We start from the raw sequence: 27,371 nt of genomic DNA, 5'->3' as shown, positions 1-27,371 counted from the left end.
AAACACAGGAATCTCTTTCAAAGAGATAGTTTGATAACATATTTCCAAAAATAAAATAGTTTCAATTCCTGTCCTTTTACTTGGGTTCTGGTGCTTTTCTAAGTGGAAAGGAAATCTTTTCCACTGTAAACTGGGCCTGTGGGATGGATGGAGCAGAAAGAAGCAAACAAGAGGGTTCAGATCACTGTTTCCTCTGAATTTTACTATTTTCCCTGAAACGCATGGGAGAGCAGCAGACAGCAACCGTGGTCGGTTTGGAATTCTGAGCCATTCAGCAGGGTTTTCATTCTCTTTGCGATGTGTTTGTCCAATAACAATCATAAAAATAACTGCCTTTCACATGTTGGTAGGATGTGATAAGGAGAAATCTTTTATTTTTTCTTTTTGGGTCACACCCGGCGATGCACAGGGGTTACTCCTGGCTCTGCACTCAGGAGTTACTCCTGGCGGTGCTCAGGGGACCATAGGGGATGCTGGGAATCGAACCTGGGTTGGTCGCGTGCAAGGCAAATGCCCCACCCGCTGTGCTATTGCTCCAGCCCCAATAAGGAGAAATCTTGATTTGATGAGTGATATATGATAAAATGCCTCATAAGGACAGATATTATGATGTAGTGATAATAAAGAGGACAAGAAAAAAATATTATATAAACATATAGTACTTAGTATCTGCCAGGCACCATCCTAAGCACTTACACTCATTATTTAAATCATATTTTAATTGGTTTTTGGACCACACCTGGCTATTTTCAGGGATTACTTTTGGCAGTGTTCAAGGGACCATATGCAGTGCTGGGAATCAAACCCAAACTGGCTACATGCAAGACAAACACCGTATCCATTGTTACTATCCCTTTGGCCCTGTAATCAGTTCTTTTCATCATATTATGAGGTCAAATCTGTGATCTCATTTTACCAATGAAGAAACAGAACTGAACTCACTTGCTCAAGAATAAGTGAAGGTTAGGGTTTGGACCCATGAAGTTCGACTCTTGAAGTTAGTACTTGGATTATTATTATTATCATTATTAGTATTATTTTCTAAGCCATGGACTTTTTTTGTATCGTGTATATATATGTATATATATGTATTAATTTTATTGAATCACCATGAGATAGTTATTAAGTTTTCATGTTTGGGTTACAATCACACAATGATCGAACACCCATCCCTCCACCAGATCACATTCCCCACCGCCAATATCCCCAGTATACCCCCTCCCCCCCCGCTTTCCTACCCTCCCCTGCCTCCGTGGCAGACAATATTCCCTATACTCTCTCTCTATTTTTGGGCATTATGATTTGCAATGCAGATACTGAGAGGTTATCATGTTTGGTCCTTTATCTACTTTCAGCACAAATCTCCCATCCCGACCGGTTCCTCCCAAGCCATTATTTTCTTAGTGATCCCTTCTCTATTCCAGCTGCCTTCTCCCCTTTGCTCATGAGGCAGGCTTCCAGCTATGGAGCAATCTGTCTGCCCCGTGTATCTACTATCCTTAGGTGTCAGCCTCATGTTATGTTGTTTTCTACTCCACAAATGATGCAGTCCTTCTATGTCTGTCCCTCTCTTTCTGACTCATTTAACTTACCATGATACTCTCCGTGTCTATCCACTTATAAGCAAATTTCATGACTTCGTCTCTCCTAACATCTTCATAGTATTCCATTGTGTAGATGTACCAAATTTTCTTTTACCAGTCATCTGTTGTAGGGCACTTGGGTCGTTTCCAGATTTTGGCTTTTGTGACGAGTGCTGCAAAATGAACATATAGGTACAGATGTCATTTCTACTGTGCTTCTTTGCATCCTCAGGATATATTCTGAGAAGTGGTGTTTCAGGGTCAGATGGAAGCCCAATTTCTAGTTTTTGAAGGACTGTCCATATTGTTTTCCAGAAAGACCGGACTAGTGGGCATTCCCACCAACAGTGAAAGAGTGTCCCTTTTTCCCCACATCCACACCAGCACTGGTTGCTTTTGTTCTTTTGAATGTGTGCCAGCCTCTGTGGTGTGAGATGATATCTCATTGTTGCTTTGATTTGCATCTCCCTGATAGCCATGGACTTTTTTTTTTTAAGGAAAACTGAAGCTCAGTTTGAATCCCGGCTCCATGGACTTTGTGACTGTGGCCCAGCCTGTTTAGCGATCTGAACTTTAGCTTGGACATCTTAAAACACAGAAGGGTATTAATAATGCATATTTAAAACATTTTTAATTTTTTTTTGCCACATGCAGTGATGCTTGAAGGTCTCCTCCTGGCAGTGCATTGGGGAACCATATGGTATCAGACGTTAAACCTGGGCTCCCATATGCAAAGCCTGTGCTCCGGCCATCTCCCTGGCCTCCCAGAGTTCCTACTTTTAAATGTTCAGTGAGGACTAGGGAAAACCCATGATGTTCAGCAATTACTAGTTGGAAAGAAGCCTCTGCCTTCTTATTGTCCTGCTATTGTGGTGGATCACAGCATTCGTCTGTTCTGGCTCCTATAACAAAATACCATAGACTGGGTGGCGTAAACAGCAGAAAACAATTTTCTCGCAGTTCTGGGAGCTATGAAGCCCAAGATGGAGAAGCCATCAGGTTTAGTATCTGCATTATCTTCCGCCTGGCTTGTGGGTGATTGCCTTCTCTCTGAGGCCTCACGTGGCCTTTGTCCTTTCGTCTGAGGTAGTAGTGGGGGTGATTAGGGAAGAAGAGAGACACCTTGTGTTTTTGCTCTTCGTAAAGGACACTTGTCTTGTTGGATTAGGACCCATCCTTGTGACCTCATGTCATCTAACTTACCTCCCCCAAAGCCCTATCTCCAAACAGTCAGCTTTGGAAGTTAGGGCTCCACATAAGATTACTCTGGGGAGGAGTTCAAAGGAAAGTGGGCACAATTCAGTCCCTGACAAGGGGAAACAGAAGTAGGGTAGAGGGACACTTTGGTGTTTGTGGTAGGTCTCCGGCATCAGTTTTGAAGGGAAAAGATGTGCCACCAGTTAGACCCATAGTGATATATATATTTGATACTGGTACATACTTGATTCATATTTGATACTGGAACACGTTTGGTACACATTAGATCCATAATTAATGACACATATGGTACATATTTGGTACACATGAGGTCCGTAATCAGTGACGCACACATTGGGGTCTGATGTCATTTGCCTGCTCCCTGATGCTGTAGGAAATCTGACCTTTCAGGTGAGCCCGAGTTCAAATACATCGGGAACATGCATGGCAACGAGGCTGTCGGCCGCGAGCTGCTCATTTTCTTGGCACAGTACCTGTGCAACGAATACCAGAAGGGCAACGAGACCATCATCAAGCTGATCCACGACACTCGGATCCACATCATGCCCTCCCTGAACCCCGACGGCTTTGAGAAGGCGGCATCCCAGGTGAGTACGTGCTGGCTCCGGCAGGGCACCCTCCTCCGGGTTCTGCCTCTCCACTTAAGTGCTCAGCTGCAAACTTCTCGCCGGAAGCTGCCACGGTTCTGCGGAGAGTAAGTAAAGTAAAAGTAAAGTAAAGGCCCTCCCGTTGATCATCGATTTGCTCGAGCGGGCCCAGTAACGCCTCCATTGGAGACTTTGTTGTTACTTTGTCTGGCATATCTAATACGTCACGGGGAGCTTGCCAGGCTCTGCCGTGCGGACGAGATCCTCTCGGTAGCTTGCCGGGCTCTCCGAGAGGGGCAGAGGAATCGAACTCGGGTCGGCCATGTTGGCTGCGTGCAAGGCAAACGCCCTACCGCTGTGCTATTGCTCCAGCCCATGGAGAAAGTAAATAATAAAATATACTCAATGGGTTTTGCTTTGAAAGTCAAATGTAATATAGTAAATATAGTCCAGGATCATCCATGTACTTAGGCACAGTAGTACTATATGTTTTAAGTAATTTTTTCTCTGAAAATGTAGATCTTAAAAAGTTGATGCTACACATTCATGTTTATTTTACATGAGTATATGTTTGAAAAGAATTTATGCAAAAATAAAGTAAAGTAAAGTAAAGGCCCTCCCGTTGTTCATCCATTTGCTCGAGCGGGCCCAGTAACATCTCCATTGGAGACTTTGTTGTTACTGTGTCTGGCATATCGAATACTCTCGGTAGCTTGCCGGGCTCTCGAGAGGGGCGGAGGAATCGAACTCTGGTCGGCAATGTTGGCTGCATGCAAGGCAAACGCCCTTCCGCTGTGCTATCGCTCCAGTCCCTGGAGAGTAAGTGAGACCCAATTTGCTGGGAAGGAAATGACTGAGGTTAGGAATGGGGGGAGTTTCTCCACCTGAGATCGTGAAGGGGAAGTAGTGCCAAGTCCAGGAGGTTCTGTTTCTGTGGTTAAGCAAATCGTATTCCTCCATCCTTGCGATCAGGTAAATTTCCTGTTAGACCGAAAAAAAATTGCTCAGTTTGAAAAATGTCTATTGCCAAGTGAGTGGTAGTGCCACAGCGCCCTCTACTGGTCATAAGAAAGAAATACTGGGGAGGACCAGATGAATTTGTGTCCCTGATCTCTAAACTGTGTCTGTCTATACAACAGTAAGTTTAAGGGGGAAATAAAGAGAGAAAATGTATGATACATATTCTATCTTTTGGTCCATTACATTTGGTGTGGGGCACGTTATATTTGCTGCTTTGTACAGTTTTTTTTTTTTTTTTGCCTTTTGGGTCACACCCAGAGAAGCTCAGGGTTACTCCTGGGGGTGCTTGGGGGACCATATGGGATGCCGGGGATTGAACCCGGGTCAGGCGCGTGCAAGGCAAACACCCTACCCGCTGTACTGTCGCTCTGGCCCCTGTTTTGTGCAATTTTAAAATCATTTTCTTAATCCACGGGAATAGATTCAATATGCTTATTTATAGGTAAGACGTACCTTAAAAAGTAATAATCCAATTGCCTGACTTGTTTGATGTAAGAAATTCTGACAGTGAATTTCTGTACATAGGTATAATATTGAGAGAGAAAAGTCATAGTGATAGGAAATATTTAATATATATTTAATATTCAGTATTTATGGTGATACTAGTGTTGGGCTGGAGCTATAGCACAATGGGTAGGGCATTTGCCTTGCATGCGACTGACCCGGGTTCAATTTCTCCGTCCCTCTCGGAGAACCCAGCAAGCTACCGAGAGTATCCCGCCTGCATGGCAGAGCCTGGCAAGCTCCCCGTGGCGTATTTGATATGCCAGAAACAGTAACAACAAGTCTCACCGTGGAGACGTTACTGGTGCCCGCTCGAGCAAATCGATGAACAATGGGAGGACATGCTACTAAAGAGCCAAGAAAGAGCAAAATATCATCATGGAATTTTTCTTGTTTTAAATATCCTTTTTGCAGGAGGTCGGCTCCCCAGCAGTGTCCATAGTGTAGGATAACATTGGTTTGTCCTTTCTGCCTTGCCACAGAGTGCTTAAGTATATTGGGTTACTCCCGTCATAGTGCTTCCGTTCCTGTGTTTATCTGTAACTTCTTTCTTTGTGCTCTGTTAGCTTGTAAATATTGTTTTTCTCTTCTCCTGAAGTCCTTTGCATAGTTAATTCAGAGCAAAGTCCTTTTTGTACGGACACAAGAAGATAGTTAATGCTATGCTTTAGTAACTTGGGACTCAGTTGACTCTGAATGATATTTACCTCCTGGACATCAGTTCTCTCAACTTAAGCCTCAGTTGCCCTTACTTCTAGCATCCCCAAAGCAGGGTCCCGACGAGGGACTAGATGGACCCAGGGCAAGTGGTGAGCTATATGCTACCCCTGGCATCAAACTGGGCCTGGCCAAAGTGTCCATAATGCTTAACTATAAGTTAAGAGCTTGGTCAGCTATCATGATCCAAAAGGGAATAAATAGATTTGGACCTTGCTAGGGTTAGAAAAGATTAATCTGGCCTGAGCACTGTAGTCTGAGTCTATGGCAAGATGTTCCCGGGAGAGCTGCCCTACAAAGCCTCAAATGTATCTCTTACTCTGTCCATACAAAAATAACTAATATTAAGAAGTAGAATTAAGATGTTAATGAAGATGTTAGTTAGGTTATTGGACTAAGGAGAAGAGGAACACTCCTAGGTGGTGTTTCTGCCCTTGAGCCTGATGGGCAGTCGGGAAGGACTTTCTTATGTTGATTTTGCTACTGGACTGGGTGTCGAGTTGGCCCAGAGAGTTGGAGAGATGAGAGAGAGAGAGAGAGAGAGAGAGAGAGAGAGAGAGAGGAGGGCAGCAAGATGGAGCATCGAGAGACTAACAAGGGGGACAGAGGGAGAAGGATGTAGAAGAATACAGGAGCAGGCAAATGAAGAGAGAGAGCCCAGGCAGCAGGATGGAGTGCGGAGGGATGAGCGGGAGAGACAGGAGGAGACGGGAATCAGGGGCAGTGTGAGACTAGAATGGGGGCTCAGGGAGACTGGAACAGGCGCGTGAGAATGGAATAAATGGCAACTGATCAATCAACCGGCTTGGCTCTCGTTTCCTCCTCTGTCTGCCCCATGGCCCTGGCTGCCCTGGCAGTGATAGGAAATATTTGATATTTATTTAGTATTTAATATTTATGGTGATACTAAAGTGCTAGGAATGAGCAAAATATCATCATGGCCTTTTTTTTTTTCAATATCCTTTATGCAGGGGGTCGGGCTCCCTAGCAGTTTCCAGAGGACCCCAGGGTCACCCCCAGCAATGCTCTGCCCAGCTGTGGGGGGCAGATGCTTCAGTGTTGTGGGTGCTGCTTGGACCCAGATGTGCTCAGGGCCATAGGACTCTCTTTGAAGTGCTCAAGAGACTGTGTGGTGCTTGGCATTGAATTTGGTGATTCACGGCATGTGTTCCAGCCCTTTGATCTATCTCCTGGTCCCCCTTATTCCTCATCGTCTCAACATATAAACACACATTTATATGTTTAGTAATTATGGAAGTTATCCATATTATGCCAGAGATTTCATATAAAATTTTGATAGAATTTTACAAAATTAGATGTAAAATTAATAGTAAAACAAGAAAATTTACATTATTTAATATATTTGACTATCTTGGGAGTTTATTAAATTTCCAGCTTATACCGTGAGTAAAATAAAAGATTTAGTATCGAACACGGGTTGGAGCGATAGCACAGCAGGTAGGACATTTGCCTTGCACATGGCCAACTCGGCTAACCCGGGTTCGATTCCTCCGCCCCTCTCGGAGAGCCCAGCAAGCTACTGAGAGTATCTCACCTGTAAAGCAGAGCCTGGCAAGCTCCCCGTGACGTATTCGATATGCCAAACACAGTAACAGCAAGTCGCACAATGGAGACGTTACTGGGCCTGCTCGAGCAAATCGATGAACAACGGGAGGACCGGGCTACAGTGCTACAGTCTTGAACAGATGATTCATCAACCTACAAAACTGTAGAGCTTTACTTTTTCTTGGGGACTCTAAAAAGGAAGTATATTATTAATATATGATTTGTGTTAAATTTATTTAAAGCTTCTAATCTTACTCAGTGTTTTGTTCTTTTAAATATTTTAAAAATGTCCTCTCGTGATAATATTTTATTTGACACAGGGCATCAAGATCATCAGTATCAAGACCAAATATTTTCCCAAAGAACATTGCCTTTGATTCATTGCCTTCCCGGAAGCAATAAATATTTTATTTAAATCTCAGTACAGAGCGGTATGCTTTGAGACATACCATCTATTACTTGCTAATATATATTGACTTCTTTAAAGCAATTTAATGATAAATATGATTAATATTTACAATATTATGAGAGTATTTTCAATATGTCCATAAACACATTTTAACCTTAATTTCTTAATGCTTTCATCAGTAAAATAGTGAAAATGCTATTAAAGGAGGAAATGATCGAAATAATTGGCATGCAGAAGTCGTATTTAAATATCAATGGTGTCATTAAGTATATATAAACAATGCTAATATATGACTGATGATTTTTCTCTTCAATTATTTCCAGCCGGGTGAGCTCAAAGACTGGTTTGTGGGCCGAAGCAATGCCCAGGGAATAGATCTGAACCGCAACTTTCCTGACCTGGATCGGATCGTTTATGTTAATGAGAAAGAAGGTGGTCCTAATAATCATCTGTTGAAAAATATGAAGAAAATTGTGGATGAAAACACAAAGGTAGGGAACATGCGTAATTTTTAGGGTGCTGTGCTTGAGCCTGTGAAAATGTGTTTTCAACATCTGCTTCTTGAAGGACCCTCTGAGGGTTGGAGCTTGTAGGAAGCAGTGAACCGAGGCCATGAAGGATGGGTTCTTCACGGATCCTTGTCATTGGTGCTGGGCAGGGAGGTTGTCAGCTGGCATTGGAAGTGGGACTGGAGGGAAGGACCCAGTGTGAGAGACAGTTACCCATGACCTTTCCCGAGGACCCCTTTGCATTCAGACACCCATCAGAGAGTCTGACTGGCATTTCCGACATTTCACACACGCTCATCTTATTCTTTTCCAGGACTGTTTTCCTCCAAGCTTTGCACAGCTCCACCCTTTTCCTACCTAGTCTTTTCCAATCAGTACTCACTTTGCCTCTGCAATTCTTTTGGCAGCCTCGCTGGGCCTCAGCCTCCCACCTGAGACCCTGTGTCTTGCCCAGGTTCCCATCTTCTTCATGATCCAGGAGACTTCACATCTATAACTCTCACTGCAGAGTTTCTGATTCTTGTGTTCTGTCTCTCCAGCACCATCCAGTCTTTTCCATTTCCTCCAGAGCACAGACTCCCAAACTCATTTGTCTCCCTGCCACAGGAAATAAAACCCCAACTCATTTCTTGCCCATGCCCCTCACTGAACTCTACCTCTTAGGTGAACAAATAGAAAGTGTCCCTTCGCTATTCCTAAGGTAACTCCTGCCCCCTTGGGTGTCCTCCCAGGGAGAAGTGCTACCTATCTCCAACTTTGGGAAAAATGCTCCAGAGTGATGCGCAAACATAATCTATTCCCCTGTTGCTCAGAAAGCAATGCTAGGTCTCCAGTGCTCAGAGAAAAAGTAAAAACTCAATATGGGACTGGGCAGAGATCTCCAGAGACTGGAACCCAAGCTTTGAGTGGAGGACACCCAGATTTGATCCCCAGCACGGCCAGGAATGGCCCCTGACTCTGCACTGGGATTAAACCCAAAATAAAACACAAAACACAATAAGCTTCAAGATACAAACAGATAGAATAAATAAAACTTTAATATCTTTTTTTTAATGTCGGAGTATTGCTATTTTTTCAACCATTGCTATTTATTCAAGCTGTTTGAACTTCACATTGCTTTTTTTTAATTGAATCACCGTGAGATACAGTTACAAAGCTTTTATGTTTGAGATTCAGCCAAACAATGATTGAACATCCATCCCTCCACCAGTGCACACTTTTTACCACCATGTCCCCAGAATTCCCCTCCACCCAACTTTAATATCTTTAAGGAGCCAAAGTTACCTAATTATCGAGCATATCATACAAACTTTATTTACCTATTTATCTGGGCTGAGCAATAGCACAGCGGGTAGGGCGTTTGCCTTACATGCAGCCAACGTGGCTGACCCGAGTTCGATTCCTCCGCCCCTCTCAGAGAGCCCGGCAAGCTACCGAGAGTATCTCGCCCACACGGCAAAGCCTGGCAAGCTCCCCGTGACATATTCGATATGCCAAACAGAGTAACAAGTCTCACAATGTTACTGGGCCCGCTCAAGCAAATCGATGAACAACGGGGTGCCAGTGACAGTGACCTATTTATCTATCAAACTGGAGATGTAGAAATTTGCACAGATCTATTGCAAAATAGGAAGAGACATTGTTGACATTTTTAGCAGAATCTCCTAAATGAGTTGTTATAGTTTGACGTAAATCAAAATTTTAAATGGACACAATTTGTATTAATTTGAACTTTATTTCTAAATGCATACAAATTTAGTTTAAGGGAGTATTTCAAATTGTTATGGAAAGTGGATTATTACATAAATGGAATTGAGACAGTCATCTCATAAATATCTGCATTTATCAAAATATATTCCTGATGTATTTTAATCTGAAAGTAAAATATATAAACTTACTAAAATAAGGACTGGAGCCATAGCAGGTAGGGTGTTTGCCTTGCACGTGGCTGACCCAGGTTCGATTCCTCCGTCCCTCTTGGAGTTCTCGGCAAGCTACCAAGAGTATCCTGCCCGCATGGCAGAACCCGGCAATCTCCCTGTGGCATATTAGATTTGCCAAAAATAGTAACAACAAGTCTCACAATGGAGATGATACTGGTGCCCACTCGAGCAAATCAATGAACAATGGTATTACAGTGCTACAGTGCTACTAAAATAAAACTTGGTAAACATAATTTTTAGACAGGGTAGAAATTTGTAAATCCCTCTGTTTGTTAGATGGCAGACACTTGGTGAATACTGAATTAATGGTGAAAAAAATTATATATATATATATTCCCATGGTGTATTCAATATGCCAAAATCTGAGCAGAGCCCTGGCAGCTGAAGACCTCCAGAACCCAGCCACAGCCATGCTTAAGACCACTCTCCACACTCTTGGACAAGCCTCATGCATGAAGGAACTGGCAGAGGAACCCAGGTCTGCGGGACCCGGGACTGAGATCTCCAAGCCTGCTCAGATTGGAACTGGGTCTCCTACACCCAGATCTCCCATCTTCTAGTAGCTAGGCATTACACCCACCAATTGCCCCCAGCACCATGTAATCTGTGTAATCCCTTCAACGGCCAAGACCCAGAGACTATAAAACCAAGCTCCCAGAAGTGTGAGGCCACTTTTGCAGCCGCATGACCTCTTATTGTCTAGTTCTCGCTCTTGGAGAACCCGGCAGGCTACCGAGAGTATTCTGCCTATGCGGCAGAGTCTGGCAAGGTCCTTGTGACATATTCGATATGCCCAGTAACAATGATGGGTCTCATTTCCCTGACCCTGAAAGAGCTCTGATTGGCACTTGCTAAAATCTCAGGGTTAGGATGAATGGAGACGTTATTGGTGCCTGCTTGAGGAAATTGATGAACAATGAGATGACAGTGCTACAGTGATTAAACACAAAAGGAAAAGATCACAAATAGATCAGCAGGCCCAGGGATGCTTCTCAGTGATGTGGTACTTGCTCTGTATAGGTGAGATTCTGGGTTTGACCCCCAGCACTGCCTAAGGCACAGGAAAAATCAAATAGAAAAGGAAAAGATCAGTGTATTTGATAGCATAAAGATCCTTCTTTATGGGGGCTGGCGGTCTACACCTGGCAGTGTTCAGAGGATCAGCAGTGTCAGGGATCATGGCTGGTGTCACACATGCTTTAAGCACATGCTCCAGCCCTTTGACCCATCTTTCTTCTTTTCCTTTGATAGTATAAGTATCTCAATGTTTCATATATTGATTATTATTATTAAATTTGAAAGAAGATTTGAAAGCTTGGTAAATATTTATATAGTAGATTAATATTTATTGCTATATAATTTGCAAAGGATTAGAATACACATTTAAGTAGACAGATTAGCGATGCCATATTCGAAGGTTACCAAAGAACAAATACAAGTAGCTGCTAGACATATTAAAATCTGCTCTGGTTTTTTCAGTTGGCTTTTACAGTCATAGTAAACAATCTATTGGAGATTTTCCCCCAGTTTTATGGAGGTATAATAATTGACAAAACTGTTTTTATTTAGTGTGTACAACTTGATAATGTAATACACACACGCATTATGAAATGATTATCACGACCAAGTGAATCGCCATGTTCATCACTTCAGTCACCTCTGTGTGTGTGTGTGTGTGTGTGTGTGTGTGTGTGTGTAAAGACTGTGCTCTACTATCTTAGCATATTTCAAGTACACACAGTATTAAGCCACAATGATACACAGCAGATCCTCAGCGCTTTGTCATCTTATAACCAGAAGTTGGTACCCTTGACCAACATTTCCCATTCCCCATCTTTCCCCATCTCCTCCTTCACCCCACCCGCAGTTGTGGTTGCTAGTGCTAATGAAATGGTACTGCTGACTGTGAGGGTGGGCTTAAATCCAACCTTGGCCACTCTCACTGGAGGGACCACACTGCTACCAAACTTTTCTGTGTCTCAGTTTAGTCTTCTGTGTCCCCTTCGCTCATAGACTGCGGTGAGAGGTCAGTGTGTCTCACTGACACCTGAACACGACTGGGTGTCATCCCAAATTCAAATAAGTAGATAAATAAAAAGGTTACTTATTGGTTTAAGGATGATGCATGTTGGATATATTTTAGCTTAAAAATAATTTAGAAGAATAGCTCAATGAAAAGGTGCTTTCTGCTGTCAAGCAAAAATGGCAGCATACAAAACAGTATGTAAATATTATACTTAAAAATGATATAGCAGTGGTGGAGGGAAGTACGCACTCTGGTGGGAGGTGTGGTGTTGGAACATTGTGTACACAAAGCCTTATCACTAATGGTATTGTAAATCATGGTGCCTAAAACAAAAAAATTAATAAATAAAAATAAAATTATTTCTATTATAAATACAAATAATATTATGAATGAATAAAATTTATATAAGCAATTTGGAAAAGGACTCAGATATGAGAATGTTACATTACATGAGAATGTAAGGTGGTGAAATTATGGGTCATTTTATTTATTTTGCCTTTTTTTTGGGTCACACCTGTCGATGCACAGGGGTTACTCCTGGCTCTGCACTCAGGAATTACTCCTGGAGGTGCTCATGGGACCATATGGGATGCTGGGAATCAAACCCGGGTCGGCTGCGTGCAAGGCAAACGCCCGACCTGCTGTGGTATCGCTCCAGCCCTATGGGGCATTTTAATGTTCTTCCCTGTGCTTGTCTCTTTTCATGTTTTACAATGAAATAATTTTATAGAGAGACTAAGATAAACCAATCAAATAATAATAAAAAGAATACCTCATTCTCAATCATAGTTTTCACATATAGTACTATGAGGTATACTTCAAAAATAGCATGGTTAGAGTAAAACTGATATACTAAAATATATGTGGCCTTTGTGATTTCATAGACTAAGATTGAATCCTTTGTTGGGTGAACTTGGGTGTGTAATAAATGCACAGAGCGTTCAGTTTCCTCCCTGTGGAATGAGAATTCAGATTTCTACCTATCGAAAGGGGTTATTGTGAGCACTAAAATGAGCTACTGGGAGCTTTGGGTAAATCAAACAGAAATGTACAAATTCAAGAGCTTATTATAACCACAGAAGATCAGGTTACATCTCTATTAAAGCTTTGTTTGTTTTAAAATAAATCAAAGAGGTATTTTGGGAGTTTGTGAGTCTTCCGAGTTGCTATTAAAAGCTAATCACATAAAAGTACCAAGCTTTTGGCTCTGGATTAATTCTTTGGTATAAATTACTTTCCTCCTTTGTTTTGCTTCCAAGATAGGAGGGACTATAAATCATTCAAAGAAACAACACGAATTCCTTAAACATTTGCATTTGTTTGAAAATTTAAGATGAGCATCCCAAAATAAACTGGCATTTTACAGTGAACTCTGTAAGAAACCCACTGTTATTATGATGATTATTATTATTTTACACAGGAACAATGTTTGAAGTAGGGAACTGAAAAAATTATAAGCAAGAATTGGAAATAAAGTCTACCACATGATTCTAGAGTTGAATCATCCTAAAGCAAGAATCCAGCTCGACCTTTTTTCTTGTCTCCTCAACTACCACTGAAACCAGATACAGCGATTTCCCCCTGCCATACCTTTTTTGGCGGCACACCCAATGTGCTCTGAACTTAGGAATCATTTTTGGCTGGCTCAGGAACCAAATGGGGTCCCGGGGATTGAAACTGAGTCTACTGCATGCAAGACAAGACCTTACTAGCTGGCCGTACCGTCTCTCTGTACCGAGCTATCCCAGATTCTTAAGTAATTTGCATGCTGGTTTTCTAGTTACAAAGAGAGAAAGGCTGACTCCTCCAAAAGTAGTGTTTTTAAGGACATAGCAACACCATTGAAATATCTTAGAAAGACACAGGGAATACTTCTACAGAAACCCTGCTTATATCTATGAAAACGACCATAAAGTGCTTGAAACAGGATGAGATTTTTAGGTACATTGCTGTTTACTTTTTCATTTGATCTCATCAATGAATAGGATCAATCTGATAATTCTCTCCACCTCTCCTCTTGAACATAGCTTGCTCCTGAGACCAAGGCTGTCATTCATTGGATCATGGACATCCCTTTTGTGCTCTCTGCTAATCTGCACGGAGGCGACCTTGTGGCCAATTACCCTTATGATGAGACTCGGAGTGGTAGGTGTCCGTCCTGCTTATTTCCTTTAGGTCCTATGCATGTTTGTATCAAACACACGCATTGGCCAGGCTATCCCTGAAGGTGCCCGGACAGGACCCCCGGTGGGTCTCAGTGCCTGGGGAGTGATGGGAGAGCAGATCCTTAGCCAGTCTCACAGCGTGCCCTGACCTCACTACGCTCCTGTCAGTTTAAACTTGGGAGGCTTTCAGTCCCTAGGGAACATGTATAGTCTGCCCAATTTCTTTTTTTGTACTTTTAGAGACAGAAGGCCTCCAAACTAAGTGTGCTGTTAGGTATTTAAAGAACTTCGCTTTCTCCCCATAGTGCTGTAGTTCCAAGGGGAGTTCAACCCTGCCGGTGTCTGCTTCTCTCACCTGCGACTTTGCTTTCTAGGGAGTGCCCATGAATATAGCTCCTGCCCCGATGATGCCATCTTCCAGAGCTTGGCCCGCGCTTACTCCTCATTCAACCCTCCCATGTCGGACCCCAACCGGTCACCCTGTCGCAACAACGATGACGATAGCAGCTTTGTAGATGGAACAACCAATGGCGCGGCCTGGTACAGTGTGCCTGGGGGTGAGCTCACTACCTTACTGTCCGCTCTTTGATTCTGTGATCCAAGCTCTACTTAGAATTGCTTTAGAGGATAAATGAGAGTCCCTCCAGATCTCCCCAATCCGTGAGAAATAGACTGAACCCAAGTTCCTCCATCCATTAAAATTAGATTTCTGCCTGAGTGATTGCTCTGTATGGTATTGTGGATGTCAGGAAATCACTATGATTGAAGAAAAATGAACGTGATAATAAAGAAAAGAAATAGATGAAGATAATAACTGAAGGGAAGGAGACTGCAGACATCTACTGGAAAATATAAATTGACCTCAATAAAGATGAAAAAATTGGGTAACCAATTCAACCAGCTTAATCAATGGCTGAACAAATAGCAGTTCTCCTATATATTTTTTAAAAATGGGTAACTTGATTAAAAAGAGAAAAATATGTAAATTATGCTTAGCAACATGGTTTGCTACCCTACTTTCAAATTCTGGGAATAAGATAGAATCCTTATTATTGTTAGTTATGTTTTGACTGTAAGTAAATGTATATTTTGTTTACTCTTTCTCATTTTAATTAGAGTAAATGTATGTCTATATATGTATATATATATTTAATTGAATCGCCATCAGATACAGAGCTACGATGGTTTTCAGGGTCAGGTTTCAGTCATACAGTGTTCCACATCCATCCCTACACCAGTGTACATTTCCCACAACCAATGTCCAATGTTCCCCCACTCCTAGCAGCTCACCAGTATGGCAGGCACTTTGATTCTTCTTCTTCTTCTTCCTCTCTCTCTCTCTCCCGCCCTCTCCTTTTGTGCATTATGGTTTGAAATACAGATACTGAGAGGTTATGCTGTTTGTTCTTTTACCTATTTTCAGCATGCAGTTATTATTCAGAAAGATCATTTCCCACTATCCTTGTCATAGTGGTCCCTTCTCTATCCCAGTTGCCTTCTTCCCCAGCATTTGAGGTAGGCCAACCGTGGTCAATACTCCTTATCTCTGTTTCTACTGTCTTTGGGTATTAGTCTCATATTATTATTTTTTTATAGCCCACAAATGAGTGCAGTCATTCTATGTCTGTTCTTCTCCTTCTGACTCATTTCACTCAGCATGATACTCTCCATGTCCATTCATTTCATAACATAACATAAGCGAATTTCATATCTTCTCTGGAACAAGGTCGGTAAAGATGAGCTTACATGGCAGCAGAGATGGTTCAAGGGGCCTTACTTTCATTCCCCATCCAGAGCTCTGCCAGATATAATCTTGGTAGCCCCTGAACACCTCTAGGTGGGGCCCTTGAGTCCCCCAGCACATCTGGGCCCGTGCAGCTGCCTCACAGGCCTGTTCCTGATCTGTCAGCCTGTCAGCTGGACTAAGTATCTCTCAGAGTGGCTCTTGGATTCCATAGGCACTGCTTGGGAAGTTTCCCCCATACCACAACAAAAATAGTGAGTCCTTGTAATCACCTTTTTGGACAAATAGTTCATTGTCAAAAGAATGCAAGTAATCTATATCAGTAAAATAATAATTATGTTAATCATGACTAATGATTATGTTCCACAATGATCAATGAAAACTTTGACTTTCTTTAGCTATTTATATGCATTTCTGTATATTTACTATTATACATAGCCTATAGACTAATGAATAAAACACAGTCCTCAAATTAGACTGATGATTAAAGTCAGCACCAGAGTTAAGGTAGAGATCAGGCTTTGGATGCTCATAATTCACTCAGGGAATCCTTTCTTACTTTATGAAAAATGCTCTATGGAAATAGGGCAGCAGATTAAAGATGAGGATAGAACTGAGGAGGAGGTGATCTCAGGTGAATTCAGGCCTTGGCCTGAGGAATTAATCATGGGTAGTGTTATCTTGCTCTTAGGGAAGGGAATCAGTCATTGGGGTTCCTTGACTGACAGTCATTGAACTGTTTCTAGGCTGTTGTGGAGGGAGGAGTTAGGTGGAGCTGGAAGGGTACGACCTCTCTAGTCAGTGGTTTCTAGCATCAATTCTCCAGAAAAGAGGCAGCTGTGAGCTCTTTGTTGTGGTGGTGATGAGACTTGGGACCAGGATGTCACCCAGTGGTAATGGGCGTGGGGGGCCATACACCATAGGTGATTTCTCTTGTGGTCCTCTCCGGGATCCCCCAAATGCATCAATTGGTGTTTCTTTTTATTTGGCTCACCATTCAGCAGAGCAGCCTGTGGAGGGTTTTATCACCACATACATATTTTCACTCTTCATTTGTTGCTTTGGCAGGAATGCAAGACTTCAATTACCTCAGCAGCAACTGTTTTGAGATTACCGTGGAGCTCAGCTGTGAGAAGTTTCCACCTGAAGAGACTCTGAAGAGCTACTGGGAGGATAACAAAGACTCCCTTATTAGCTACCTTCAACAGGTAAACTGAGCCATCAGGGGAAAGCACTCAACCTAAGAGGTGCTGATACAGGGGCGTCTGCCTGAGTCAGAAGGAAGGCCCACTTGGCAAACATGTCCGCAGCGGTTCGCATAGGACTTCAACTGGCCAAAGTTTTATGGTTCATGAACAGTCACTGGATCTGATTAAAACTGCATAGTTATCGAGAAGTGAGTTGGCCGCCTGTTTTCCTTCATGTCGCTCCAAGAAGGGGCAGTGCTGGGACATCTCTGCCCTGGTCCGTGTGGCTGTGTCAGGGATTGTAGGCAGGACCGGTGCTAGAGGAGGGTCGTGAAGCGCTGGGGATGGATGGCGTCAGGGACCTTCTCTCTCAGGTCCCTCAGGGAAGATCCAGCCCCTAAGCGTTGGTGTCTTTGCCTCACATACCTCATCTTCTTCACCTTCTACATGGCTGAACTGAGGTGCTAGTGACAGAAGAGTTTTCATTGGGGGAATTTGTTCTTTTCCAGCCATTGTTCTAAATGCCTTACTTTGAAGCCAATACATTTCATTCTCACAACCCCATCAGGAAACTTATCCCCGTCTGCCCTTCTCTTCCACCTCCCCCGACTCCGTCTCTTCATCTTAGTCCCTCCTATAGAATGTCTTCTTTGAAAAGAACTGATTGGGACAGATTGCTCAAAAGCAAAATTAACTGAAAACTGCATTTGGTAAAGAAAGTTAAACTGAACTATTGGCATATGCTCCACTTATATAAAAAGGACTACATTCTTAATGTAATGCTTTGCATTTTATTTGCATTTTCTTATTTGGGCTTTTGGGGTCACACCTGACAATACTCAAGGGTTACTTTTGACTCTGCACTCAGGAATTACTCCTGGTGGTGCTCAGGAGACCATATAGGTTGCCGGGGATTGAACCCAGGTCAGTCACATGCATGGCAAATACTCTACCCACTGTGCTATCTCTCTAGATTCCCTGTTGTGTTATACTTTTACAATAAAAACTTATTAATTTATATTTGGGCCCTGGCACCCCATAAGGTACTTAAGGATAGTGACTACTGTCACGAGACTTTATATTAGTGGGCTTTAGAAGCATGAATACCTAGGCAGAAGAGCTTATGATTAATATGAAAATCAAAGTAAACTGTAAAAAGCAATGGGTGCGCCTCAAAGGATCCACATCTAGCCATTTCAGATCCAGAATACTAAACTACACTATGCCTACCTACACTGTAAAGTTTAGTTGACATCAGTTGGCTTTTTCTGTGATCAACAATTAAAATCTAAGTTCAGTTGCATAATTACTCTCTTACTATTAAAAAATGCAGCATAGAGCACAAATGGGTGCCACCAGGAAAGAGGATATTAGTCATGTTTATGATGAGTATTCTTCAATGTGTTCCATAGTTCTATCACTTTGTATGAAATGATCTAAAAAGCAGAGGGACCAGTTCATATAGTTCTCTATTATGTGGCTTGGAATGAGATGTTTTCTTCCCTTTGAGTGGGGAGGACTATTGACCAGACCAAGCAGTGCTCAAGGGCTGTTTCTTTCTCTGGACTCAGGGTTGTGTGCTCAAGCATCCCCCTCTGTGGAGTTTGGGGTTCTATATGTGGTACTAAAGACTGCACTGGTGTCTGCTGTGTGTAAGGCAAACACCTTTCTTCTTATACTATCTCTGTTTGTTTTTTGGGGGTCCACATATGGCAGTGCTCAGGGCTTACTCCTGGCTCTGTGACAGGATCACTTCTGGCAGTACTTGGGGGATCATATGGGATGCTCGGGGTCAAAGCAGGGTATGCTTCGTGCATGGCAAGCTCCCAACCCATTATGCTATTACTCCAGCCCTGGAATGAGATTCTGAGCTATCCCACAGGCCCATGGTGTCAGTGTGCCCCAAGCTGTGTGAATGTATTTGCAGAGCTTGTCTCAGGGGCACTTCACTTTCGGAAATCAAAGGTGGGTGAATGATCAGTGAAGACTCCCGGAGCTCCTGCATTTTAGCAGTTGTTACCCAAGATGGGCTGTGGTGATGATGAGTGACTGAACACCTGGGCCTAAAAGCCAAGCATGGGCTTGTTCAAGACACATGGAAACTGGGTAATTAAGAGATCCAATTGTGTAACTGGTGAAAGGAAAAGAATGTCTTCCATGGGCTCAAGGCTGAGTTTTCGGGGAATTGGATGATAATGGTAATGAGGGTGAATGACTTGCTGAGGAGAGCCTCCCTTACAGGAGCCATGGGACAGTTTGGTCCTCACAGTTCTCCAAGATAGTATCAAAGAGGGGTCCATGGACCCCCTGTGTCACCTGTATTACAGGTGTCAGAGTCATCTGGGTTCTTGTTAAAAAGAAGTTTTTTTCATCTGGGGGATTACAGGGATCAAGACATTCGTCTTGCTCACAGCCGATTCCAGGATGCACGTGGCTCCCTGAGTACGACCAGGATTGAGACCTGAGCACAGAGCCAGCATTGGGATTTGAGTACACCCAACATCCTCTCTCTATCCCACAAATGATTTTTTTGTTCTGCTACTGAATCCCACTCTGCTGGGTCCATTCTGGGTCACCCATAAAAGTACTAACATCTAAAGGCTGGTATTGACTGATAACAGTTCTGGAAGCAATGGAGAATGTTCTAGATTTTTGTTTTATTTTTATAGTCTTTCTTGATTGAAATGTCCTAGAATCAGAGGAGAGAATATTATAGGAGGGTCAAAAGTAGTAGAGAGTTTCTGTGAAATTTGAACTTCTGTGATTTCCTTTGCGGAGATCATGAAGTAGCATCCTTTTTTGATCGATTGTCATGTAGGGCTGTGACAGCCTCAGGGAGTAGAATTTTTCAAAAAGAAGAGTTAGTCTTTTCCTTATTCTCTATTTGGTAAATTGCACATCAGAAAAAAGTTGTAAATATTAATTACATATATATTTTTTTTGGGGGGGGGAGAAAAAGTGATTTAATTCTTTTAAAGATTTAACAGTCAAGAATTTGAGCTTAAAGTCGCAAACTGCTTAAATTCCTGTATGCACTTGGCATTATTGCTTTTGACCAGTGGTTTAGCAAACATTTTCTTTATGCCACATCCTTAACCTACTCCATTTAATTAATGGAAAGAAAGGTCATCAACGCATACTAAGTCACTGTTTTGGCTGCTGAATAGCTGGATTAATCTTTTTTAAAAAAGTCTTAAATATTTCTCATTCCCTTTGCTCTTTTTTTTTAGCTTTTTTTTATTAGTAAAACACCATGAGGTACAGTTGTAGACTTACAAGTTGTTGTGCTTGGGTTTCAGTTATGCAATGATTAATTACATATATTTTTGCCTAATGCAGGTGAATTATATCTCTTTCGAAGAGATTGTTTTATTTCCCATTGATGAGGAAATTTATAATGCATTTCTCAAAGTTTACAGTATTTATGATATCAGATAGTGTCTCCAGATGACTAAAGCATATGTGGGTTTAGTTTACAAAAGCATAGAAAGCATTTGTAAACTTTAAGTTATATTAAGAAAATCCAAGTTAGGATTTTCCCTGTTTTTTTATGCTGTCTCTGTGTGAAGACTTCTCTCCTACTCCACAGTATTTCTGATACTCAAGAATACTTTAACTATGTGAATTATATTCAGGAAGCTAAAGTTTCATGTGTTCTGTGTCTATATTCTGATCTCAATTTTGACTGGCTAATTCTTTGATCTCAGACTTGACTGGCTAATTCTTGGGAAAAGTCTGGAGTGATAGCACAGCGGTAGGGCGTTTGCCTTGCACGCAGCCAACATGGCCAACCCGAGTTCGATTCCTCCGCCCCTCTCGGAGAGCCCGGCAAGCTACCAAGAGTATTCGATATGCCAGACACAGTAACAACAAAGTCTCCAATGGAGACGTTACTGGGCCCGCTCGAGCAAATCGATGATCAACGGGAGGGCCTTTACTTTACTTTTACTTTACTAATTCTTTGATCTCAGACTTGACTGGCTAATTCTTGGGAAAAGTCAAAGATTCTTTAAGTTCTAATGGCTTTTTTTTTGGTTTATAGATGGTATTTACTTTCTTCATCCTTTTGTTGTGACTGATAAGCTTAACATTTATTATTACTAACAGTATACATAGTGTTTTACCATTTGTTAGTTGTCTTTAGAGAAAAGAGTTAAAAGATACTTTCATAATTTTAGAGGGTCTACATTAAAAAAGCAAACGTAAAAACATTTGTTAATATTCAGTGGCAGCTCTTTGATATAGAACTATATCAAAAAACTATGACTGCCAAATTTATTCTGCTAACCCTGGGACACATGAGATTTTATCTCTCTTCTGCATGGAAATAATATTTAAGTATCATTAGTATAAAAGAAAACTCATTTTAGGGGCCAGATTGAGTGAACAGCATGGACCTTTGGGAGGTTGGGCGTCTTTTGTTACATCATCAAGTTTAATGAATCACCATTCTATATTCTAGAAGTCTTACTTTTCAAACTCCATAAGACTATCATATCACACACAAATTGGCTTAGTTAAATCATTACTTGAAAATAAAAGGGATAGGGGCTGGAATGATAGCACAGTGGGTAGGGGATTTGCCTTGCACGTGCTGACCCAGGTTTGAATCCCAGCATCCCATATGGTCTCCTGAGTACTGCCAGGAGTAATTCCTGAGTGCCAAGCCAGGAGTAACCCCTGTGCATTGCCAGTGTGATCCCCCACTCGCCCCCCAAAAAAGAAAAGAGAAGGGATAAAAGCTGTTTCTGTAGATTGTATTGCAATAGCTATTGATAATTACAATTTAATTCAGGGAATTTGTTCTCAAGAACAACTCTTCATTTTCTTTCCAAATTTATGGAACTCACTGGCCTTTCATGCCCTGATATTCAACCCAAATAATATTGCTGATGTATTCTCTGCAAAAATATAACGGTAAATATCTTTTATGCACCGTGAACAAGTATTGAAGTGCTGTAATGTAACATTCCTAATTGACGAGGTATATTGTGTGAAGTATACACAGATGACCTCATTTAAAAGAGAAAGTAATGAAATATGTGAGGACCAGAATTACCTTGTAAATATGACACTTTGTCTTCTTCGTTTCTCTTTGATGGTTCAAAGGTACTTCAGCATCTTTCTTTGAATCAGAATAAGAAACCATTTTTGAAGATTCCTTCTCATTTGTACACCTGAGACAAAACAGAGAAAGGAGGGCTAATGGCCCTTGACCTTTTAAGCATCTTTTGAGTGTTAAACTGTGAGGAGCTCTAGACTGTACTTGGCTTGAAAATGAGATTTTTTTTTATATGACCCATGTGTTTAGGTCATTATAGTATGAATCTTTTTTTTCTTCCATGTCTTTCACAGATTCATCGAGGAGTTAAAGGATTCGTCAGAGATCTTCGAGGTAACCCGATCGCCAATGCCAGCATCTCTGTGGAAGGAATCGAGCATGACATTACCTCTGGTGAGTGTCGTCTGCATACGTTGGAGACACTCCGGAACACATAGGAGCACGATTACTTCTTCTCAGGTTGTGCCACTCTAGCCAGGCCATGCCACATGACCTTGTTTGTCTCTCCTTAGCTTTGGTCCAGTTCACGTTCATCTGTGGGACCCAGTTGAACAGGCTTTGAGTGATTGCTGAGTTCAGAACTTGGGGAGCAGCAGATGGCGCCCTTTGCACAGTTTGGGGCCGTCTGGAACTGTGGGGTGGGGCCATCCAACTCCACAGTCTGTAAAGTTACCGGAACTAGAGTTATAGTGCCCGTGTCTTTTTGTAGAGTTCAACCAGTGCCTTGTATATTCTTGATATTACCTGATCAGAAGGCTATTGGGTGAATATCCTTTCCCATTCTGTAGACCGTCTTTGTGTTCTGGTCACTTTGTGTTTTGAAGTACAGAAGCTTCTTAGTTTAAGATAGTCCCAATTATTTATCTCTGTTTCCACTTGCTTGGTCAGTGACGTTTCGTCTTTGATGATACCTTTAGCTTCAGTTTTGTGGAGGGTTTTGCTGACCTTTTCTTCAGCGTACCTTACGAATTCTGGTCTGATGTTGAGGTCTTTAATTCATTTTGATCTGACTTTTGTGCATGGTGTTAGGTAGAGGTCTGAGCCCATTTTTTTTTTTGCATGTAGCTGTCCAGTTTTGTCAGCACCATTTGTTAAAGAGGCTTTCCTTGCTCCACTTTATGTTTCTTGTTCCCTTATCAAAGATTAGATGATCATATATCAGAAAATGGGGCGATAGATAAAATGAACAGAAACTTTCTCAAAGAAGAAATCCAAAATGGCCATAAGGCACATGAAAAATTCTCTTCATCACTAATCATCATTAGGGAGATGCAGATCAAAACAACAATGAGATATCATCTCATGCCACAGAGCCTGGCACACATCCAAAAGATCAAAAGCAACCAGTTATTGGCGTGGATGCGGGGAGAAGGGGATTCTCCTTCACTGCTGACTGGTTCAGCCTTTTTGGAAAACAATATGGACGTTTCTCAAAAAACTGGAAATTGAGTTCCCATTACAGCAGTACTGCTTCTGGGAATATATCCTAGAGTTTCAAAAAAAATACAGTAGAAATGACATCTGTATGTTTATTGCACTTGTATGTTTATTGCAGCACTATTTATAATAGCCAGAATCTGGAAAAAAGCCTCGTGCCCAAGAACAGATGACTGGTTAAAGGCCTGTGTCTTTGTTCTCTCTTCAGAGGTGCTCACTAGATATTAGTGGTGAGCCTTAGAAGGAAGGAGATAGTAGGCCTAGAGAGAGGCATATCTAAGAGTTCTTAGCTTTTAATCTGTACAAGAAACCCAGAGCTAACTCAAGGTTAAACAGAATGTTACAGGCGTGTGGTTGGTGATATTTTCACCCACCCCCAATTTAAAGCCCCATTTCCATTTTATCGGCTTTGAGGAAAAGGAAATATTTTTCTTGAAGATTCCCTGTTAATAAACATCTATCCAATTCATTTTAGTTTAACTGTTGTTTGTTGGGATCTTTTAACTACATATTCTTTATTTAGTTCTGGGTCTTACAATTTATGCACCTTTAGCTTGTTTCCTAAACCACCCTTTGCCATTATCTTGTTCTTAACTTCCGCATTTGTAGCATGTATTTTTAAAAAAATCTGTAACATTTATCCTCTAAAGCTCCATTTAGTTAGCAAACATTTATCAACAATCCTCTACATGCCAGCTCATGTCCTCATTCAACACATCAGAATCCAGGCCAAGGTATGGTTCCTATCAGCCCTCGGAAAGGGGGTCCTGAAGATGACCCTGGGGTACTGATCTCCCCAGGAACAATAAATTGCCCCTAACACCTGTTAATCTTTATACGCCACCCACATATTCTTTCTCTGCATTACAAGATGTGACAATTTTAGAAAATAAACATAAGATTTATTTTATGTTTTATTAATTTATTTTATTTTAATATTTAAAATTTTATTTAAATAAAATAAGTTGATAATAAATATAATAATATTATATTATTGTTTATTTATTATTTTATTTTGGGTATAAACATAAGAGAAAAGCACGGACTTGGAAGAGTAGCTTTTATGGGGCCGGTAGCTTTACGCTTTAATAAGCGATGGAGTCTGAGATAGACATTTTGTCTTGAAAGCCAAAAAATGTTCTAAGGAGAAATGTACTAAAGTGTCAAGGGAGATGAACGTCGTGAATGAACCAGTGTGGAGAATTGAGATAAAACTCTTTCAGTAGAGTGACAGGAGCCTGAATGGGGAGTGTCCAGGAGAATAGGAGATACAGTAGAGATTTATTAGAGTATTAGTAAATCTTGCTGCAGTGTTTTTTTTTTCCTGTCTCCTTGGCCACCTGGGGAGTTGGAAGTTTTCCAGGGTGGGTAGTTCACAGGGACTATGCGCCTAAAGGGAAAAGCAAGAGAGTGGAAGGCTTGTGCGTGGGCGCTTCTCGTGGAGGCCTGGAGGGCCTAATCTAGTGCAGGGGGAGCAGGGATTGAGTCATGAGGAATGAAAAAGAGCAGGTGAATCTGCTGTAGCGTCCCCTGGAGAAAGGGTTGAAAATGCAGGTGCCAGAAAGCCAACATATTCTGAATCTTGAAAAAACACAACATTTCTGGGGCCAGAGCGATAGTACAGCAGGTAAGGTGCATGCCTTGCATACTGCCAACCGGGATTCCTTCCCTGGCAACCCATATGGTCCCCAGAGCACCACCAGGAGTAACCTCTGAGCATCACCAGGTGTGGTCCCGAAACAGAATCAAAATCAAACAACCACTCCTCCCCCCCCCCCCCCCCCCAAAAAAAAAGCAAGTAAATCTCTAACAAACGTGTCAGGGATTCTGGTGAGGTTATTGATTGGGGCACAGTTTGTGAAGCTATGATTGGAACTCTCAGAACATCAAATTCTTGGCAAGAACCAAAGCAGAATGCCAGAGGTTATGCACCACTGCTTGGGAGCTTTGGATGTCTTCTTCCTTGCGTAACTTCTGATAAAGTAAGGATGCTTTATCTCAGAAGGTCTATTGGATCTTTCGCATCAGTGTTCACACAAGTGCCGCAGGGTTTCTTGTCAATGGAATTCCATCAGATTCCATAAATGTCTACTTTGAAGATAGGGAGCCAGAGAAGGTGAACTGAGGTGGGGTAGATATTCCTTGTGGTGCTATTATGTATTTCACATTTGTGTCTGGAACCTGGTATTTCTTTCCCTACAGCAAAAGATGGTGATTATTGGAGATTGTTGGTACCCGGGAACTATAAACTTACAGCCTCAGCCCCAGGCTACCTGGCAATAACAAAGAAGGTGGCGGTTCCTTACAGCCCTGCTGTTAAGGTAAGTTTCATAGAAAGCCAAGATTTTTTAAGCCCTTAACCATCTATCGTGCATATTTAAGTGAATTATACTCAATCTTCTTATTAGCCCCCCCCCCCCCATGAGCTAGGTATCATTATTTTCCCAGTAAACAGGAGACAAAACTGAATCCACATTCGTTGGAAAATCAAGGTCCTGATTATATAATTTAATACCACTCAATGTGCATCGTCAGATGTGACCCAAAAAGAAAAAAAAGAATTTCAGAAGAAGACAAGTGGTGAAGGTTATGAGGGAGGGTGGGGTGGGGAGAGAGGGAGAGAGAGACAGAGACAGACAGACAGAGAAACAGAGACAGGGAGGGAGGGGAGAGATAGAGGGAGAGAGAGTGAGAGAGAGTGAGAGAGAAAACATGGACTTCCCCCCAGGTGATAAAGACCCCACTCTACCCCAGAAAGTAAAATAAAGAAATGACACATTCCAAAATGAAATATAGAGGGGCCAAAAAGATAGGGCTGTGGGGGAGGGCACTTGTCTTGCACAAGGTCCATGCGGGTCCCATCCCCCACACCCAAAGATGGCCTAAGAAAACTCAGGTGTAATCCCTGGGTACAGAGCCAGGAGTCAGACCTGAGCACCGCTATGTTTGTTCATCAAACAAACTGAAATACGGGTGACCCCAGAATGGGAAAATTTCCACTTGCCTTTGCAGAGTTGGTTTTCTCATAAACTGTTTGGGAGTTTCTGTGTGGATAAGTCTGTTGCGAGGGCATTGTCAAAGGGAAAGAGCTTTGACCTTTCTGAGGCTGGTGTGCCTTCCTGTTCCTGCCTCTTGTTCCTGTGGTGCTTCTCTGTGGAGAGGTCCAGTCTTCTCTGGGTGCCACTGGCACCAATGAGAATTTTATCAGCTTCATTCCTGGTTCCATCAAGTAGGTCCAGACATCCGGGTTTGGGATTTTTGCTGTTGTTTTTACTTCGGGGCTAGTGACAGACTAACTTCTTTGAATCACATCTTGGTTTTCTTCCTGAGAACTCCCTGTCCCCTGCTATCTGCCTGTCTGCTCCAGAACTAGGAATTTCACTATTCATCCTGTTAGGCACACACACATTTAAACCTAACATTATGAAATCTTTTCTGAAGATACAATATAAAATATGACATAGCTGAAAAATTGTGAAGGAGACTGAGCATATTTTTTTTGTAGAAAAGAGTACCATATAAGGGCCAGAGAGATTATATAGTATACTGAGACATAGTATAGCTAAAATTTAACTTGACTTGTACATTTAAATTTAAATGGAATTTATCTTTTAGACACATATCACATTACAACACATACATATTCTATTTTTTTTTTGTTTTTTGGGCCATATGGGATGCTAGGGATTGAACC

General features: G+C 41.9%; 1 protein-coding gene across 1 annotated transcript in view; it reads left to right on the top strand.

Moving 5' to 3' along the window:
* Nucleotides 1-27,371, top strand: part of CPE (carboxypeptidase E) — a 116,713-nt gene that overhangs the window by 87,352 nt on the left and 1,990 nt on the right. The window contains exons 2-8 of the mRNA XM_056113981.1: nucleotides 3,192-3,388; nucleotides 7,928-8,095; nucleotides 14,110-14,227; nucleotides 14,622-14,804; nucleotides 17,060-17,199; nucleotides 22,534-22,633; nucleotides 25,880-25,998. Of these exons, the coding sequence (XP_055969956.1) occupies nucleotides 3,192-3,388; nucleotides 7,928-8,095; nucleotides 14,110-14,227; nucleotides 14,622-14,804; nucleotides 17,060-17,199; nucleotides 22,534-22,633; nucleotides 25,880-25,998 (1,025 nt within the window). The remainder of the gene's footprint in view (nucleotides 1-3,191; nucleotides 3,389-7,927; nucleotides 8,096-14,109; nucleotides 14,228-14,621; nucleotides 14,805-17,059; nucleotides 17,200-22,533; nucleotides 22,634-25,879; nucleotides 25,999-27,371) is intronic.

Source organism: Sorex fumeus, unplaced genomic scaffold, assembly GCF_029834395.1.
Source record: "Sorex fumeus unplaced genomic scaffold, SorFum_2.1 ptg000024l, whole genome shotgun sequence".
NCBI classification, from domain to species: Eukaryota; Metazoa; Chordata; class Mammalia; order Eulipotyphla; family Soricidae; genus Sorex; species Sorex fumeus.
This window is presented reverse-complemented; position numbering and strand designations above follow the sequence as displayed.